Source organism: Scleropages formosus, chromosome 15, assembly GCF_900964775.1.
Source record: "Scleropages formosus chromosome 15, fSclFor1.1, whole genome shotgun sequence".
Lineage (NCBI taxonomy): Eukaryota > Metazoa > Chordata > Actinopteri > Osteoglossiformes > Osteoglossidae > Scleropages > Scleropages formosus.
The window spans coordinates 3,872,240-3,892,611 of NC_041820.1; the positions used below are offsets into that span (position 1 = coordinate 3,872,240).

Here is a 20,372-nt window from a genome sequence, read left to right on the forward strand (position 1 = left end):
GTGAACTGGTCACTCTGACTCATGCATAGTGTATAATTTCCCTGTGATTCACTGGAGTCACTGGTGATTCCACGGTGTACCCTGCTTAACACCCTGTGCTTCAGATAGACTCCAGATCATCACAAGTCTGCACTGGACAAGAAGCTGTACAACGGATGGGTTACGGTAGCCCGCGAGAGGTCTTCTCGGCAAGGTCTCTCTTTGCTGGCTGCTCTCCTAATCGCTGTGCTCGCGAGATCTCTGTGCTGCCATTGACTTTTTCAGCACAGTCCATGGTGTGTCCTTAGCTGGAATTTGCCTGCTGCAGTTTGTCTCAGTAGGGTTTCATTGGGCCTTTGCTCATAGAAGAGTACGCAGTACATTTACATTTATTTATTTAGCAGATGCTTTTCTCCAAAGCACGAGGAGGAGGCACGGTGGCGCAGCGGGTTTGGCTGGGTCCTGCTCTCCGGTGTGTCTGGGGTTCAAGTCCTCCTTGGGGTGCCTTGTGACAGACTGGTGTCCCATTCTGGGTGTGTACCCTCCCTCTCCAGCCTTATGCCCCGTGTTGCCGGGTTGGGCTCCGACTCACCACGACCCTACTTGGGACAAGCGGCTTCAGCTAGCGTGTGTGTTTTCTCCAAAGCGACTTCCCATGAACTCTATGTAGTGTTTTCAACCCACGCCTTATTCACCAAGGTAACTTATACTGCTATATACACTACTTACAATTTGTAACTCATCCATACATCAGTGGAACACAAACACTCTCTCTGTCATTCACACACTATGGGGGAACCTGAACAGCATGTCTGTGGACTGTGGGAGGAAACCAGAGCACCTGGAGGAAACCACGCAGACATGGGGAGAACATGCAAACTCCACACACACTGAGCGAGGATCAAACCCACGTCCTCTTCCACCACCCAGGCACTGTGAGATGATAGCACTACTCGCTGTGTCACCCCAGGTAAATGCTAATGGGAAGGGATTACAGCGTAAGGAAGCAGCAGTTTTTAAATGTTTAACATTTTTATACTCCTATTTTATGGGTATATCTTGGAGCGTCTTTGCGGGGTTACTTCTTCCAATATTAAAAAAAGGTTTTTTCTTGCTTAAGTTCTCCATGCAGTACGCTCCAGGTTATTCAGTGCAGCCTCTCTCATCTGTTAATGAACCAATTCACTTATTTTAGTATCGTATACCGTGTTGAGACTGGTCTGCTGCCAGATGAAATTGCTGCACAGCATACTTATTTGGTCTGTTTTGAAACATTATTTTTACATTTTTTCATCCTTTTCTCCTGGCTGTCTCTTTATATTGTTCTCCTTCACCCCCCACGTTTCCCTGGTAACCAAAGTGGATATTGAACAGTTTATGGAGGAAGGAAAGTAGCCTGACAGTTGATTAGAAGAAACTTGTTTACCTGCTGCAGGTTCTGGTTTAACACACTGCTCCGAAGAAGACATCCAATTGAGCGACGTCTTCCTCTTATTTCTCCTCGGTCCCTTCTGGATGACCTTCCTCCTGGTTCAGTTGTGCAATCATCGCATTTTTCTCTATTTCTCATTCCTTGTTCCCACAATCCTTTGCTCACGCATGGAATTTGGGCACCGGTCACTCGACCTAACATCAGTGAACCATGAGTGAATGGGAGCTGTGCAGATCTGCTCACGTGCCCTCCGTATCGGTCGGGTGAGGCACATTAGCAGATTTACACGATTTGCCGCTCAAGGTAGATAAGTATGTAGTAGCAGATAAGTAATAGTAAATCAAGGTAGACTCGCGGTAGCCCTCCTGTGCAACCACGGAGTGAAAGTACAGGAATATGGATGAGTGCTCTGGTTACGAAGTGAAACTGTCTACCGCTAGAGGGAGCACCTGGTATGGGAGGCCGCCAAGAGGCTGTTCCAACGTAAGCCGCCTGCCGTCCCATCTCTGGCCCCGTCTCAAATCTCCTCGTTCCGAGGGGAAATCTCCTGGCCGGGGTAGCGCAGATTTAATAGGCGAGACACAACGTATCGGTCGTTGCCGAGAATCCGAGCCAGAGATGCTGAGAGAACACGACGAGGGTGGCGGCCGGCCTTGATGTGTTGGTTTTTACTGCCGTTCCCACTCTACTCTGAGCGCACGAGAGCCGCTCTGGCACGTAATCCTGTAAGGAGGAGGTGTTGCACTGCGCTGACCCGCAGTGAGATATCTTCTCTCCCCTTGGCCCAGATGCTGGAGATCGGAGCAATGTGGCTCCCTGGTTCTTGGTGCCCAGCTGTCACTGGCAGGTTCAGTGGCATCTACTGCTTGCTCTTTCCTTGGTGTAAACTGAAAAATTTAACTCCAACCACGACATTTCAAATTATCACGGCGACACACTACCTGAGCCACACATTTGGTTGTGGGTTTGAATCTCAGGCAGGGTGTGTGGACAGTTGGTAGCAGAGGGGTTAGAGCTGCTGCCTTTTGACCCAAAAGTTGCAGATTGGACTCTCATCTCTGACTGTAGCACCCTTGAGCAAGATACCAGAAATTGCTTCAGTAGAATTACCCAACTGTATAAATGGGTAAATAATTGGAAATATATTAACACTGTAGGTCGTTTTGGAGAAAAGCATCAGATAAATGTAAATGTTTGTATATTTACGCAAAGAAGGCTATGGTAAACCACTTCCAAAGCCTTCCTTACCATGAAAACCACACAAGTGGTTGCTATGAGTTGAATCTGACTCAACGACACTTACCCTACCTACCAAGGCACGGTGCGTTAGTATCGTTTGAAGGAAACTGCTGCTGTACCACTGAGATAGGTGAAATTTAAAGTGATTTTGGATTAAATAGTTTCCTTAGCAACGAAACAACGCAATGCAATGCATGGCACTATAGCGAGAGATGGTGACTCCTTCCTGCAAGGGTCTTAACTTCCCAGCTCCCGTAAAACGAAGCTGACAGATGATCTCATTCAGCCACCACCCCATATTTTGCATGAGAGTAAAACAGTCGTGATTTTCCATTAAAGAGCGTGGGCCCCTCTACAGGCCTGTTTACCACCCTCATGCTTCAGGGACATGTCAGTGACCATTGACCGCACAACGCTTTGAGCTTTATACCCTGTGGCAGAGTCTACTGTATGCCTTCTGAACCATCTCAGGAGCTGTTGCCATGAGTAAAGCTGAAACCGATACCGTATTTTAATTTCCGTGAACACGCATCTCAGAGTTTCGAACACCAGTCGCCGAGAAGGCTAGCGATCAGCGGCATCAGAGACACCGGTGACTCTCAACAAACTAGGAATTAGTTCCATAGCGGTTCTAGCTAATCGCATTCATGCAGTAGATTTTTGTGGTGTTCCTGCACTCTGCAAACATAATAGATGCTAGAGACTCTTTACACAGCCACTGTATTGTTACCCTAATTCAGTGGCGTAATAAAGCTTATTGCTTTTTTCGCTGAGGAGCCCGATTATTGTTTCGATAGCGGTCGCAAAGGGATCTTAGTGACAGGACAGGAAAATGCCAAATGTAGTACTTGACGTACGCAGTGTCTTTGTTTACATGGATATAAACATGTTTAAAGTTCATAAACGTGCATCTGAATGAAACAGGCACCTACCGCTTGTACAATGCATGTTAAAGACCACCAGGAATCTTTGTCTGGCACACTTGTCCTCTCCTCTTCCTCTTCTTTTGTTCCAGTTTTTTTTTTCCCTCCAATTTTCCCTCTATCCCCATTTCTCGTTCTTTTGCCAGGAAGACGCTTTCGTCAGGATTACCTCCGAGGTTCTGCCACCCCCACCACCCCCCCCCAACACCTCTCATCCTGTTTTTTTGCCTCATCTCATGCAAACAGTATGATTAGCCATCACCCACCTGTAGGGCTTGCAGGAGCCTCACCTGCACTCAGGTGCCCTGCCCAGTCCACAGCCCCCACTTTATCGGTACAGTTCTTTCTTCGTTGTTTAGGGCTGCGATCAGTAGATTAACAACGATGGAAGAAAAGTCCTGTGCATGTCGATGCCTGGCTGGTGCATCTCAATCTGACATGACACAGGTATGTAAGGAGTTCATACATGTTCCATAACAGTACCTGAAATGTGCACAGCTCATGTGCTTTAATAAATGAAAAGCACATCCAGAGGATGTAAAAACTCCCAGCGTCCTCACCCGTTCGATATTTTATGTTTCTCCCTGTTCTGCACAGTTTCAAGTATGATTCATACTGGCCTGTATCTAATGCATGGATGTCTGCTGGAACGCATCATTAATCTATTTCTGATTGACATTCACGAAACCGTTTCTGGGAAGGCCTCATAATTTTGTCGGACTCCATCAAGTATCATAAGAAGTCCTTCTGAAGGCTGGAGTGAAAAGAAAGAAACATTATCTTCCACTAAGGCGGTGGACTGGTCCACACATCCCACAAGAAGGCATGCTCTACCTGTGGCTGGAGGTTGCGTTGCGTCTTGTCAAAAATCCATAACTGCTATTGTTCCTTGGAGACCCTCAGTTCCTTCTCTGCTGGGCTTCGAGGAAGATATTAAGGGTAGGAATAGGCAAACATATATGTTTATGGATTTCTCGAGGAATCCATTGTAATGATTTCTGCGCAGGTCCAGTCTTCATAAATCATATATAATTACAGTCATATTATTGACATGGCTCCTATTTTAATGTACTCTGGGGCACATAATCGCATTGTATGGTCCATTTAAAAAATAAGTGATGCTGGATCCCTCTCAGACTAAACTGCTGCAATACACACCATTGAGCTAATGAAATTTTATCTGTCGGAGGCTCACAAATTGTTTCAGGTAATCTTACTGCACGAGTAGTTATACTGCAGAGAGAACGTATTAAAATGTACATTTTACCGGAAGCCTATACATATCGGTTATATTGGGGTGAAGATGTGATCGTTTATAATATTACATAGTTCTGCCATTTCTGGTGACCTCACCTATGGGATGACAGTTCTTAGAAGTTGATGCCCCAGGTCACAAAATGCATCCCTGTATAGTTAGCGGAACGTTATTGCTTGTTATTACAGTATTAGGTGTCCTCTTCAAGCCATGGATGGCTGATGTTCAAATTCTCTGTTACATTGCGGAAGACTTCCCTGCACACATTTCCCCTTGAGAGATAAGGGGATATTACCAATAAGCGCACATATTACAGCGTGTGAATGACAGCAAGCAATTTTCCAACTGATCTGGTTAAAAAGTTTCAAAGAAGTGCAGCACCTACAGAGCTCCTGCATCGCGCATGAGTGCATTAGGGAGATGTTCGCACCCCCCCAGTCTCTTCCTGTTAAATTAATCAAATCTCCTCCGAGACCGAGATGCCTTTCTTCGTACTGATCCGCAGGGCAAGAAACAAGGAGAAGTTGCACGACGGTAAGAAACACAAAAAAAAAAAAAAAAAAAAAAAAAAAAAAAAATCCAAAGCTCTTTGAGCTGGACGCATCGATAGGCATCCCGGGTGGAGGTTTGTACACCTGACCATGAATTCAACATAAGCGCACGGTTCCTCAGGTGTACAGCACCTGGATTGTTGTTTGTCACTGTTTATATTGGTTTGATCCAGGGTCTCATTAATTCCTTAAGTGTTTATTGCACTCCGTGTGTGAGTGTGTGTGTGTGTGTGTGTGTGTGTGTGTGTGTGTGGAGCGGGGGCTGTCTTTGAAGTTGTACGGCGCAGTCTCCAGAGGCCCCGAGGCCTGGGGCTGGGGTAAGCTGGTGATGGGGGGGCCGAGGCTCTTTGATGGGAGATGGCCCAAATCCCCCCTCCTTACCTCCAGCCTCGTACCCTGCGGCCCCACGCCGCTAAGCTGCTAAGCTAACTCTGAACCGCAGCAGCTGTCTTTACACACCACGAGAAACAATATTTGCTGTCTCCATTACATTTACAGTTACATGCGTTCATTTAGCAGATGTTTTTCTCCAAAGCAACGTACATCTCATAGAAAATACACTGTGTTCATTACATTAGCAGGAAGAGACACTTAGATGCAGACGCATGATTCTAAAGTACAGTTACTTTCCACCATATGAACCGATGTTCATTCATCACACGAGTAGCTGCATAAAACTTTATCTGAATTTCCACGATTCCTAATCCCCTTCCTAGTAATTTTTTTTCTTGAGCTATATAAATATTTACGTTACATTACAGGAGTAGCTGTATAAAGGTTTATGGGGGCATGATCATTTATACCTTACATGAACTTAAGGGCAAAGTCAGTCTGGAGGAGGTGAGTTTTAAGACCCTTTTTAAATGTGGGCAGAGATTCAGCAGTTCTGAGTGAGAGGGGGAGGTCACTCCACCAAGAACCTTTGTGCTTTACATGAGTTCATTTAGCTGACACTTTTTTCCCAAAGCAATTTACAGTGTTAAGGTTACAGTTATTACACTTATTTATCCATTTATACAAGTGGGTAATTTTACTGGAGTAATTTAGGGTAAGTACCTTGCTCCAGGGTACTGCAGCTGGGGATCAAAGCTGCAACTTTTGGATCCAGAGGCAGCAGGTCTAACCATTACACTACCCCTTGTCTGTGGAACCACCCAGTGGGCAGATGTGGAAGAGCATAGCAGTCTAGATGGGGTGTAGCGGATGATCATGTCCTGCAGATATCTGGGAGCAGTTCTATCGATGCATTTGTAGACCCCATAAATGACAAAGCCATTAAATTCACTCTTTGTCATTGGCTACACAAATCATATTCCTTCACTTACATTTCACTACACAGTACAGGTGTGAATTACAATGAAATAAATACACAAGTCTGAGGGCAACTGGTAGCATAGGGGATAGAGGTGCTGGTTATGGACCTCAAAGGATGAAGGTTTGTATCCCAGCTATAGTACCTTGAGCAAAGGGCTTATCATAAATTACTCCAGTAAAAATATCTGACCTGTACAAACAAATAACTTTAGGTAATACAATATTGTAAGTTGCTTTGTAGTAAAGTGTTGGCAACATGAATGCACATAATTTAAGAAGGTTAATAAGGGTGGCGCAGTGAGTAGCACTGCTGTCTCACAGCACCTGGGTGGTGTGAGAGGATATGGGTTTGATCCCTGCTCAGTCTGTGTGGTGTTTGCATGTTCTCCCCGTGTCTGTGTGTGGGTTTCCTCCGGGTGCTCTGGTTTCCTCCCACAGTCCAAAGACATGCTGTTCACACAATAGTGTGTGAGTGACAAAGAGAGAGAGTATGTTCCACCGATGTATGGATGAGTGACCCAGTGTAAGTAGTGTATCTAGCAGTGTAAATCACCTTGGTGAATAAGAGGTGTGGGTTGATAACACTAAATAGAGTTCATTGGAAGTTCCTTTGGAGAAAAGTGTCTGCATAAAGCAAGGTCCAAAATGATACTTACCAAATTATAAAAGTTCTTATAACAGTGAAATGAACATTGTGGAGCATAAGAACAGGAAACTGAGTACAGCTTTCAAATAAATTCCCCACTGCTAGCCTGGAAAAATAAGTGCACTGTGCTAACATAACCCAGCATAATCATTTATATATACAGTACATTTTTTGAATTATAATGTGTAACTTGGATACGAGTGACTGGGAGAAGATCAAGCGGAATTTGGTGAGCGGGCTGCTCGACAGCACAGATTTATGTTACAGCCCACCGGCCGGGAAAGTCTAGTTATTTTAAAAATGGCTGAAAAATAGAAATACTCCCTGCCAGGACCCTGTCCTTAAAACTTTAACTGGGGTAAATTGGCTTCAGACTGGGGGAAAAAGCACACACTGGACAGACAAGGATGATAAATGAGCAGAGCGTGGGTGATAAGAGTTCATGGATGAGAAGGGAAAGGGATTCCCAGGGGGCTGTCTGAGGAAAGAGCCATCACATCAGCAGCTGGAAGGGCTTTCAAAACTAGACATTCCACCAGATATTGCAACATTCATACCTTCAAGGCATTTGAACTGTTTTATCTTCGTAGCTTTCTTATACTAATACTTTCAATTAATGCTACTTTTGCTGGCATACTTATATGACTGAGTTATAATGAGCCTGGGTTAAATGTTCAATCAATGCTAGTTAATCTCGCCGATGCATCACATCCCCGGCCAGCAACACACAACTGTCAACTAGTCGCGTTCCACTTTTAGTGGGACCTAAAAGTCCGCTCATTAATCTTTAAGACGCAACTGGCGCCATTTTGAGTCTTTGATCGATGCCGTGAAGCTATCATGGTCGCTGTATGTGTTGAGCCAAAATGACGGCCGAAGAACACCTAGTTTCGTAACCTGATTTCGCTTTGTAAAGCTAAGCCCCGAGCGGAAACAATCGGATGGGCGATTTCATTTTACCAAAGGGGGGGAGCAAACGCCATGCATTAAAGAAACGACACGCAAAGCTATTATATTCAGTATGTTAAGTAACTTTGAGATGTTTCGCAGTAAAAATACCATAAATCTCCCGACTTTTATGCAGTGCTTATACTTTATAGCTATCTGAAGTTTAAAACTGACTGCTTATGTCCCCTATCATGCGGATGGTAGCGCTCACACTCCAGCTGATCGGCCTTGGCTCCCGGTGCGGACCGACGGACTGTCCGCGGCCGTCTTCATCCACCGTTTGTACAGTTTGGACGGTTCGGGTTGAAGTGGCCGCTCGTGTCGGCACAGCACTTCGCTCTCCGTCTTTTTTCGGACCGGGAAAAGTAGACATCGAAGTCGGTTTTATTTTTTTCGTCCACGGTTGGGCGAGGAGCCTCCTCATTAGCCATTAGGCCTCACCCCCATCCCCCGTGTCGAGTGAGTGAACGTACCGAGCGGAGCTATGGGGGACACGGGCAGCGAACGCAGCAAGCCGCCCAGCATACCGCCCCGGTGTCCCTGCGGATTCTGGGGGTAAGACGCCTGGGGTTTGGGGGTAAAACTGTGATTTTAGGTGATGCTGTTCCTGCAGAAGCATCTAACCACAAGATATAAAATAAAGTAGTTGGAAAAGATGGTGAAAGAAAGCAAAAACCCCATTGTTGTTGAGGGTCGCAGAGTAGGTAGGCCGCAGTGGGGGCGGGGAGTGTTGGTTTACCTCAGGGGTGGAAACTAGGGGTAAATGGGCGAAAACCGGCTATGAAAACCTCGGAGCCTGGTGGGGCACAGTTTCCTCCTATTCCAAGTAATTCAGTGATGTTTTGTTCGTTTCTGTCACTCGCGTATCCGTCATTGTTTAAAAAGAAAAAAAAAAATTCCATGCCATGGTCCATGGCATGGTGGACAGAGTCCATGATCCATGATCTGTGCAGCTCATCGTTGCTGAAACGACATGTCTTCAGCGTCGTTTCTGCATTTCCATCGCATTTGCTCTAACGTCCCTTTCAAAGGTACCCCCAGGTGGATGCAACTGAACACCCTGTTTTCTGTATCCATAAAACAGGGTGTGTGGTTCCTAGTGTTAAGTTTCTTTGTACCTTTTCATCTAATTCAATATTCTATCTGTCTTTGCCAGATCAAGCTCCCTTGGGCTTTGGTTCTTGCTACTATCATAGTCGCCTTCAGGTTGCAATGAGTCCATAGAGTACTGGCTACCGAGGGTGGGATTAAATTTATTCGCCAAACAACTATCCTTAGAAATGACCTAGGCCTGACCTTAGGTGGATAGCTGATACGTGTAGGATTTATGATGTATGGGAAGGTACATCTTCCATGCCCTATGATTACATTACACTTGTGGCCTTGTGCATATTTGGGACTTTGCCGGTCTGTGCAGATAAAATCAACATTGAGAGGAGTGGGTGTTTAAAGAGCACGTTTGCTCGTGTGTGTACTGTTAAGATTAATATAATCGGCTCCTTTCACCAGGAAGTGCATCGACTTTAGGCCGCTTTGCCCTTACACGTATGTCTGGAGTTTATGAATTTTGCAGCCTTAAGGTACAGTGAGGCTAGTGTAAGATACATGCGAGAGTATTTTGCAAGCATAGTGTTTTGTTGGTCTTAGTTGCATCATCTTTGTGTTAGAGACATCTGTGTACAGTGCTGTTAACTTTTAAATAGTGTGGAATTACCATTGAATACAGCTGTCACACATCTTGGAGCGCAATTCCCCGTTGATGTGGCAGAATGCAGCACGTTTAGGACTGACCTTTGGTCACGTTGTTCTTTTGTGCGGTCAGAACCTTATTGTTTTCATACAGTGACAGAGTAGATGATAATAGTATTAGTGGTACCACAAGGCGTGCTAAGGTTTCTTATGAAATATTTGACTTCCTGCAGCGATTGTCATAATCTTTTGTGATCCACATTACAAAGGCACATGTTAGCATACTTGACTAACATCAGACTATAAAGCCAAACGTGTCAGCATAACTGGAGTATCAGGGGGTCTGGCTAGGTGAGCAGTAGAATGTTAAAGCGCATTTTTTTAAAGGGAGTTATAACTGTATGTAAATATGCTTGCTGATTTATTTCTTTTTTTCCCCACTACATTTACATTTTTAGCAGATGCTTTTCTCCAAAGTGACTTCCAATGAACTCTGTGTAGTGTTATGAGCCCACACACCCTATTCACCAAGGTGACTTACACTGCTAGATATACTACTTACACTGGGTCACTCATCCATACATCAGTGGAACACACTCTCTCTGTCACTCACACACTTTTGGGAACGTGAACAGCATGTCTTTAGGCTGTGGGAGGAAACCCATGCAGACATGGGGAAAATGTGCAAACTTCACACAGACTGAGCATGGATTGAACCCACATCCTCTCGCACCACCCAGGCGCTATGAGACAGCAGCCTTACTCACTGTGCCACGCTATATTGTGTGTCTGTGTGTGTGTGTGTATGTATGTATGTGTGTGTGTATATATATAAATATAATATAATATATTGTTTGCTGCTTCTGCAGCAAAGGGGAATTTTCTTTGAGGATTAAGCCCCCCCATTCATTCAACCAAAGGCTAAGAAGCTGTTGAGATGCAAGGTGGTCATGGGGACCTGGTCGCCAATGCATTTTGGACATCTCTGTGCCTTGGACAATATGCATAATAACATTTTGGGTTTCCAGCTCCTGCCTTGCTCTGCAGGACTGAGTCCTGGGAGGCAGAATCACTGTTTTAGACATTGTATTGTCTGCTCTGTCTAAAGTAATGAATGAGAGGGTGGCACTGAACTTTCCAGGTGTCCACCTTTCAGTTGGTGGTGTTTTGTTTGAGCTTGTAACCGTAATTTCCATTGTTATGGACAGTTCTACGTTTAATACAGCAAAGTTGCCGAAATTGTCCTTGATTAATTTCTGCACAAGATTTAATTGGTGCTATGTAAGTAGTAATGATGTAGATTACCTTGCTTTAAGGTAGAATAGGCTGGGTTTGAACTTTCAGCTTTTTACTCTCTGCTCCAGAATCCGTGTCAATTAAAGTTAATTAGTACTAAATATGAGACAACATGCAGCTCACCCACAGAGAGAAAGTAATATGCTGCTTTTTGGTCTGTCAGCTCTCGAAAATGTTATAATAGTGTGTGACTGTTACGCACCATAGGTCGTTTGTGTAAGTGTTACAGATTACAGCTGCTCTGTTTTTATCAGGGAACTCTTTTCTGCCCACAGAGAAATGTTTGCGTATATCTGGTCTTTAAAAAAATATCTGGCCTTGAGCTTTGCCTGGACTCTGACAGAAGTCCTGGGTCATGGATGGTCTTTTGTGAGCAGAGGAGCAGTCATATAGTTTTAGTAGACACTGCTTTTCAAAATGATGAAAAGCTTGTCAAATTTGTGTTTTTCCACATTCCATCTGCAGCAGGTTTCACCAAAGCAGTTTAAAACAAGTACTTTGCACTGGTCCAACTGATTGACTTCCTCCTGTATTCATAGGGCAGCATTTTTGGCCACTTTACTGAATCAGTAGACCACCTGCTTCTCACTGTACCACGAGTGTGTCCGGGGTCGACGTAGGTAGCCCTGCATGGCGCACCACCACCACCCCCGCCACACACACCCACCACCAAATTGTGAACCTGGGTAGGTACGAAGTCTTGATTGGAGCTCTTGCCGTGCACATAAGCCTTAATTGCGAATGACATTTAACGAGAGATGTCAAATTAATCCTGCTCCGACTTCATTATCCCTGGAGCGCGGCGGGCTTGATTGGCTTGGGATGATTTGTGAGGAGGGTGGTGGTACCCTTGTTCTCCCTCCTCCCATTGCTACATCTCCTGGCTTCCTCCTCACCTCCTACAGTCCAGTTCTTTTTACAAGGAATCTCCATTTAAATTACATTTATTAAATTGCCAGACACTTCTTTTTTTTCCTGTCCCCTCTGAAGCAAAGTAAAACTTAGGATGAACAGAAAGACATCCCCCAACAGATGAAGAGCTTTAGACACTTATCAAAATGCCAAAAGAACCGATGCACTCTGTTTTGTACCTCCGTGAGGCCAAAAACAGAGTGCAGCTCTTCTTGCTGGGAGATGCCTTCTAACCTTCAGGATATTCTTGTGGATAAATGAGTAAATTGTATTGATGGCATTGAGAAGGCCAGTATGGACTCTGAAATCAACATTCAGTAATGTTTTACATGCTTCTTTCTGGTCAGATAAATTATTTATGAAATCTTGCAAAACTGGAGGTGTCACAGCTTCCTCTGTAATGGCCCCCAGACTGCTGTTTTTTTTTTTTTTTTTGCCGTGAGATTTTTCCGGCTGGAAAGTGGTTTGAAAGACTAACCAGTTTCCCTACCTGCTTGTTGGTCTTGGGGATTATTGGAACCACAGCTTTGCACAGCTTCTGTATTAACGATTGACTTTAAATAATGATCTTACCAGGTGCAGCTGAAAATAAACGGTGTTGAGCAAAAGTAATCCCAGTTCTTGGGCTTTAACCTGCAGCATGCAGTAGTGTGGTAACAAGTTGGATTGTTATTTCAATGTTAATGAAATGTTAATCCTCTTTTTTAAATTATGGGAATTTAGAATGATTGAAAGTACATGTTGAATTTTCAAAATTAAAGCCATATTTGTGCTTTAAAAATTCCTGAGTTGGGGAAAAATTTTCTTATTGCATAAACAGGTTATGAGTAAACTACAGTTATGGATTTTTTTGGTGAGAATGCACCCAGGCACAACTAGATTAAAATGTATGTTGCCATAAATCGTAATACAAACCACTCCATGATACCTGTATGATTGATTACTATATGTTGGATGTAGACACAATTTGGTGATTGTTTTGACTGTGGCCTGATACCGATCAAATTCTATACTTGGAATGATTTTTGTTGCAATAAAACAGTCTCTTAGGTGGCGCTCTGGTTTTTACTGTTCACTCTTTTGTCCTTTTCTCTCCTACTCCCAACTGTTTTCAGCTCAGTCCCCCCCCCCCCCCAAAACACGTATCTGTCGCTCCTTGTCCATCTGTGTGCTGACAGACTGCCTGTCCCTGGCTGTCACTCTCCCAGTCAGGGCCCTCATTAGCACACAAGTACTGCCATCATCCCCTTGTGGTTCATTAAGGAAGTGCACAAGGCCTTCAGCCATGTACTACTGTGCTGCGCGCTCCGCTTGCCCCCCTCAGTAGCACCCGTTAAACACTGATTGTGGGTAAGTAGTGATTGCTGCTGATATAGCCGTGGTTTATGGGGACTGCATGCCTTTGTGGGGCGTGGGTGGCTGTTCCCATTAGACTGTGGTTATGACTGACTGTTCAGTGACTGTGGAGCGACGTAGGGATCTAGTGGTGTGTGTCAGAGAGCAAGGAGCTCGACGAAGGTCAAAACTCCATTGAGAAGAGATCTTTATGCCCCTGAGAGAAACAGCCTTTGGCGCGGGAGTGGAGAAGCTTGTGCTTAGAGCAGAATGTCTAAGATCAGTGCCAGTCCCAGGAGGGTAATTTCTCCTTAAATTGTCACTTGTCATCTTTTCTGACAGTGGTGGCAGTCAAAGGGCCTTGGTTTGTTGTCAGGGATAGGTTCAGCATCTCACTCTCTCTCCTCACTCTTTTTAATTTCTGTTGAAAGCTGTTATATGTCAGTATTCTCAGTTTGTTGCCAGCTTTTGACTTTTCATGTGACTTACTGAGCATGTGCAGCAGGGTTGCAGTAGTGTGAGAGATTGTGCGTATGTGTGAATGCGCGTGAGATCTGAGTCATACTACTCGCACCTCATGAGAAGTGTACCTGTGGTAAATAGCTGAATTATGTCAGTTTTCAGTTCCGAGTCTTGTGTAAACACAAGCAGAGATGTTGAACGTGTTCTTTCTCGGCCCAAAGTGTGACAGACCAAACCAGTACCAACACGCTGAGCAGATTCCTGCAGGGTCCGTGTAATTTTTTTTTTTTTTTTTTGGTATATGTTTTCTAACGATTTCTGCTTGTTTCTCATCAACAGCTCCACCAAAACGATGAATCTTTGCTCCAAGTGTTTTGCCGGTAAGTCTTCCTGCTCTTGATTACACCACTATATAGGTAGATCTCCTAAGGTCACAGAACAGTGTTCTTTGGATTTTCTAAAGCATCTACAATGAAACAAGACTTTTTCCAGTGTTTCACAAAGCAGAACTTGCCTTGACAATTTTGCATGGAACAGATTAGCTTCAGATTGTCACAGTATCACACTGCATAGAAGTCTAATCTGCATGTTTCAGGAAACAGGTTCTTTGGACCAAACCCATCTGTGTTATCACTGCATGCAGTGGAAGCACAGCAGGTTTGTGTGTGAATGTGTGAGACGCTGAGAGCAGAAGAATCCAGATTGTGTCCATCTCCCACCTCCTCTTAAAACACACTGCTTGGACACGCCTCTGAAACCCTGTGCAACCGTGAAATGAAACGCATTACAACAGCTTCTCTGTAATACAGTTAAGTGCCCGGCTGCCAGTTTGTCACTGGGAACAGGATGTGCATCATAAATGCTGGCTGAGGATCGGACCACCCACGCTGCCGTGGGCAGAAAGGACCTCCGCTTTAGAAATTTCCACTATTTGGTCTCGAAGGCCTGTAAGACAGAACTGAGGATGAGCCTTTTCGTTGTTGTTGTGGCGGATGTTTTCAGGGTCACTCGGGGCACTTGTCCTCTGCTAGCACCATCTTTGTGTGCTCAAGGCTCACCGAGATTTAGCCTCTCGGCACGGTGTCCGTCTCGTTTCCCCAGCGACTGGCTGCAGGCAGGCTGCCGTGTTTCTTTCTGAAAATGTGCGAGACGCACAGAATGGCGCCTTCCGTAGTGCTGGCGCTGTCTGTGGGCGGCTGTTTGCCTGGGATGGTGGAAGAGATATGTGCAACACTCCTTTTACGTTATTTGTTTCCCCCGTGCTGATTTTTCTCTTTCCCAGATGTCCAGAAGAAACAGCCACACGAAGACTGCACGCCCCCAGAGCCCACCCCAAGTACTGGGAGCAGCCAGTCGGCAGTTTTCTGTAGCGAGACAAGCAGCAGCAGTAGCCAGTCCCTTTCATCGGTGCCTGCCAGCTCCCAAGAGCCGTCACCTGAAGCCACAGGGCCCATGCCTCCATTGGCACAGGAGGGTAAGCGAGGACCATCGGTCGATTCTGCTCATTTGGTGTCCTTGCTAACATACAGAAGTTCTGGAAGCACTGGGTGACTGAGCAAGAGTACTCATTTCATACCTGATATCAGGCACAGGCTATTTTCTGCTGCTGCTCTGCATCTGGCATGGCTATATTCGTCCTGGCCCAGATAACGGCTGCAAAGCCACCACTGACTCCAGTAGCACCATGAGCTGCTCCTGAAATTTTCTGCCTGGAGAGGACATGCTTACCTTTCCATTCAAACTGCTGTTGCTTACCAGGCGTTATTTATGCAGAGAGATGAGACATGCAATTCTTATGTTTCTACATTTTATAGTTTTGTTTTTTGCTGATTTACTGAAACAGCTCAGTACAATAACTTCTTCCTAAAGACAGCTGTGCCCTTTTCGGGGTTTGACCCAGCGCCGTGTTGTCATAACTGTTTCCTTGATCAAAGAAGGCCTCATTAATTTCACTGTCATGTGCTGAGATGTCCTTGGTAATCAAGCCTTAACTGTGACATTAGAGCAGGAACTGAAACTTTGTTTTATTAGAAGTACTAAAGATAAATGCTTATATTCTCTCTTCTGAGGGAGAGAAATGCTGCTGTCTGGACTTTATTCCTTACAGTATGAATTGGGCAATGGCATAAGACAGTGTAAAATATGTGCAGCCTTCAAGCAATTAATGGTTTGTTTTGTAATTTTATATATATATATATATATATATATATATATATATATATGTGTGTGTAGACCATAAACTTGGATGAAAATTTAGTGCAAAGCTGTGTTTCTTCACTGTCACAAGTTGTCCTAGTTTGAGTTGCTATTCTAACCCTGTCTCCTTTGTCCTCTTCCATGTCCCCTGGCCCACCAGGGGTCTCCAGCACAGACACTGCCTGCGGCACTTTAAGCACACCAACAAAACGGCCCTTTGACTCAGGTATGTCGACGCAGCGCCGTTTGCTGGCAGACATGCGTGTCTCACACACCAAAACTGACACAGTCACACTCTGACCTCTTGGAGTTAATCTGAATAGATTGCTGTTGTGGCTAAAAAGCCAGCAGACACGGAGCCGTATCCTTTTTAGTGCATAAACCACTTATTAGGAATGTAACGGGTGTGATGTGTCCTGTCACATCAAGATTCGTCCTTCCTGGTCTCTGCAGTTAGGACAGATTGCCAAGTGTTTTTTGGTGAGCTTTCCAACCTCTTGTAAACAAGCAAATACACTTACATGATCAGCTTCTCCTTCTCCAAGGCGATCTCTGAGAATGTCACCCACGGGTGGGCAGCCTTGGGTCCAGTCAGCGAGATCGAGCTACGCTGCCGAAGGACAGTTATAAAAGGGCGTCCATGGCAAAGCGTAGCGCTGCTCAATGGCATGTAGCAGCACTGAAATCAATAACACTAAATATTTCTGTCGCAAGTGCTGCCCTAGTTTCCAGGTGTGTGCAGAGTTTGGAGAACTTGAGCTGAACGGGGGGCTGTGTATTTTAAATGTACCTCCACCGTCTGCTTCTGTGGCTGTGCAGGAAAATCTTTATTGCCTCCGTTTTTTTTTTTTTTTTTATTTTAAACTTCAATAAAGAAAATGTACGCGCTGGAAAGGAGATGAAGGTGCTGTCGGTAGTGATGTTTGAGGGTATTCTTTATTGCGAATTAGACCCTCAACTTCCAAATTGAACTTAATTTACTTTGTGCCATTGAGCCACAATACAAACACATCGCAGAGCTGTACACATGTTTTTGTCTGGGGGAAAAAAATTAGTCTGCTTGCCACAAGGAGGAATATGGTTGTTTTCAGAAATGTCATTGAAGGTGGTGATTGTTGAAACTTTTCAGCAGATGTGACAATAAATATGAGTGCTGGTCTGTTCCTCATGTCTGTGTGCTACTGGTTACAGCACATGCATGAAACGTTGCTCGCTTTTGTCTGTCCCAGTTGACTGACCCTCTGCTTGACCTGCCTTGGCAGCCTCGGGCTCGGAGAGCGAGGCGTCGCCGCAGAAGCGGGCGCGGCCCGGCACCGAGTCAGTGTCGGAGGAACCCCGGGCAGGGCCAAAGCAGAAGAGCCGCCGTCGTTGCCACCGCTGCCAGAGCAAACTAGAGCTGGTCCAACAAGAGCTGGGGTCCTGTCGCTGCGGTCAGTGTGTGTTTGTCCCCACCTGTGTGCAGCTGATAGTGTAGTGGTTAGGGCTGCTGCCTTTGGACCTTTGGTTTAAACTACCAAACGTCGCAGGTTTGAATCTGTAGCTGGTCTACCCTTGAGCAAGGTACTTGTCTTGAATTGTTCCAGTAAAAAATAGCCCAACTGTGTAAATGGGTAATTGAAAGGTGTTTAACATTGTAAGTTGCTATGGAGAAAAGCATCAGATAAGTGAATAAATCTAAATGTCTGCGTGTTTGTGATAGAAGTGTCAGGATTATTGTACAATATTATTGTCAGTAATGCCCTTCCACACAGCTGGAATGTTACCAGTGTGTCAGTCTTTATTTTTAATGAGTTGTTAATTGTGATCGTTTTGACAGATGCTTGTTTGTGGAGCTGGCCTTTTAATCACAGCCTGTTGATGTCACTAATGGTTTTAAAAAAACTATTTCATATGACATCATGAGTGAACCAGAGTTTTGACAGGCTGCAGCACCAACATCCACTCTTGGGTTCTCTTTGGGGATGTGTACCCACGTTGGTAACATGTCTGTTAATGCCCCTTTCCCGCCCATCATAGGTTATGTGTTCTGCATGCTGCACCGCCTGCCTGAGCAGCACGACTGCCTCTTTGACCACCTGGGCCGCGGTCGAGAAGAGGCCGTGCTCAAGATGGTGAAGCTGGACCGCAAGGTGGGTCGGTCCTGCCAACGTATTGGAGAGGAGTGTTCCTGAGTGGCTGCCACCCACCATCCCCCAGCCACACCCCCTACACACCATCACCACCACCATCCCCACGGCACAGAGGAGTTGAGAGGAAGAGCAGAAGAAGGTAGAAGCTCACGGTTCCTGCTATGTCCAACCAAACACAGCCCAGACCTTGCACCTGTTACGGTGGCCTGGAACCCACAGCAGCCCTCCTGCCACGGCTGCTTCTGATCTCTGACCTTTCCCTCCAGACACCCCAGTACATGGTCGGTCCTATTCCAAATCAGCCGTATGTCTTGCCGTCTTTCACAGATTTTTGTGGTCAGGTCTGAGGGACGGGGCTAGTCCTGTACCATGCGTGACTCCTTCTGAAAGGGAGAAGGAGTGGGACACAGACTGGCCGTCCCCACTGCATCCAGTCCCCTCCCTTTCTCCCTCCCCTTTCCCCCGGACTGCCTCCAGCTGCTCCTCCCACATTCCCACCTAGCCTGTTCATACCAGTGACTTGTCGTACCCTGTCACCAAGCGCTCAGTGCCTTTGCAGTTGCACTGCAGTCCTGGCTTCACACAGTGCGGTGGCACTCCATGGAGTGTCTGCTGCTCATCTCAGGACTGAAGGCGAGTGGAGAAACCGCCTCTTCCGGTTTCCCCTGGCCGGACTCCGGGAGTCGGTTTGTCTGTCTGGCTCTTCATCCGTCGACGGGACACGCGCTTTGTCTGAAAGCCTCCATGACTCTCACCCTTGGGTGAACTGAGACAAGAAGACAAGTGGTTTTCCCGCAGTTGGACAGTATGTGGGAGGGGCAATGGGCGGAGTGATGAAGCAGGACAGAGGTGGGGCCCGAGGAAGCCCTGTATGCATGCTGAGTCAGAGGCTCAGCCGGACCACTTCTGATCCAGCCAAAATGACAAAATGAGACCTAGAACCAGTCTTCTGTGACCCGGCGACGCCAAGTCGGACGGTCCCGCCTGGCTGGGGTCAGGTGTGGCGCTGCTCGTGCTCGCACCCCCTGACACGGTGGGAGATGGGCCCCCTCATCGCGCAATAGACCCTCGCAGTTCACGTCTGTCACTGAGAACACACACACACCTCTGGCTGCTGGGGTTCAAACACCCCCCCCCCCCCCCCGTCTCACTCAGCATTAACTTTGCTGTTAGCAATGGCTGCCCCCCAGCACTTAAACCATGACTACCCAGTCTGCATTTCTTCTTGCACCTTGTTTTGTTTCCATACTTTCTGTATTAATATTTCCTCACTCCTCCTTTGTTCTCATTTCTCTGCTCTGTTAGTTTGTACATAGCCACCCCCCCCCCCCCCCAACTTGTCTCTACGCTCCAGAAGTCTTGTTAGTTTGAAATTTGAACAAGGGGTGGGATTTTATGACGTACACAGGTGGGGGTGGGGGGGGTGGGCAGACCGAGGTTTCAGGTGCTTTTACTTTAAGAGCTGTTTTCTGTTGAGTTCCGAATTTAAAAAAAGAGGAAGACAAACAAATATCATCCTGTATCTGAAAGAAACTCCTATTTAACCCTATTGTGTTTCAGATGTACTTACTACACTAGATTAGAGCTGCATTTTTAGTTTAACATTGTAAAAAAAATAAAAAAAATACAATTCTGTATCTATTCTTTTGTTTCACCTTTTGTTCTTTCTTCTGCCCTTTTGCTGAATAAAAATAAACTGGATTAGAAGTAGTGTGGTCTTTATGTTTATTCCTTGTGAGATTTCCCAGAATGCCAAAGCGTGCCACTCATGTTTTGAGCAGTTCTGGTCATGCTGCGGGCTGTGCTGTTACCATGGTTATGGTCCAGAACCCTTAAGTGCCACTTAGTGCTTCGCAGGGCAATGTTTGGTCGAAGAGGATTTGAGCATGTGACTGAAAAAGCATCGCAAGTAAAATCCCCGCTGGGCGAAAACCGCAGTTTTACCTTTGTAAAACTGTCCTGACAGTTTGGAAGGCTGTCTTGGCTTCCGCGTCGGAGGCGCTAGCCAAAACACACACACACGAGCACCAGTGGCAGCTGTGACCAGGTTCTGCTACTGTATTTTA

The 20,372-nt window shown here is 45.7% G+C and overlaps 1 protein-coding gene across 1 annotated transcript; it reads left to right on the forward strand.

The window, feature by feature from the left end:
* The first annotated feature begins 8,490 nt into the window (after positions 1-8,490).
* On the forward strand, positions 8,491-20,013 carry zfand3 (zinc finger, AN1-type domain 3). Its single transcript, XM_018753718.2, has 6 exons — positions 8,491-8,842; positions 14,321-14,361; positions 15,264-15,455; positions 16,338-16,403; positions 17,440-17,607; positions 18,194-20,013. Exons 1-6 carry the CDS (start codon positions 8,772-8,774, stop codon positions 18,346-18,348), a joined length of 693 nt encoding a protein of 230 aa, XP_018609234.1. The 5' UTR covers positions 8,491-8,771; the 3' UTR covers positions 18,349-20,013.
* The last annotated feature ends 359 nt before the right edge of the window (positions 20,014-20,372 follow it).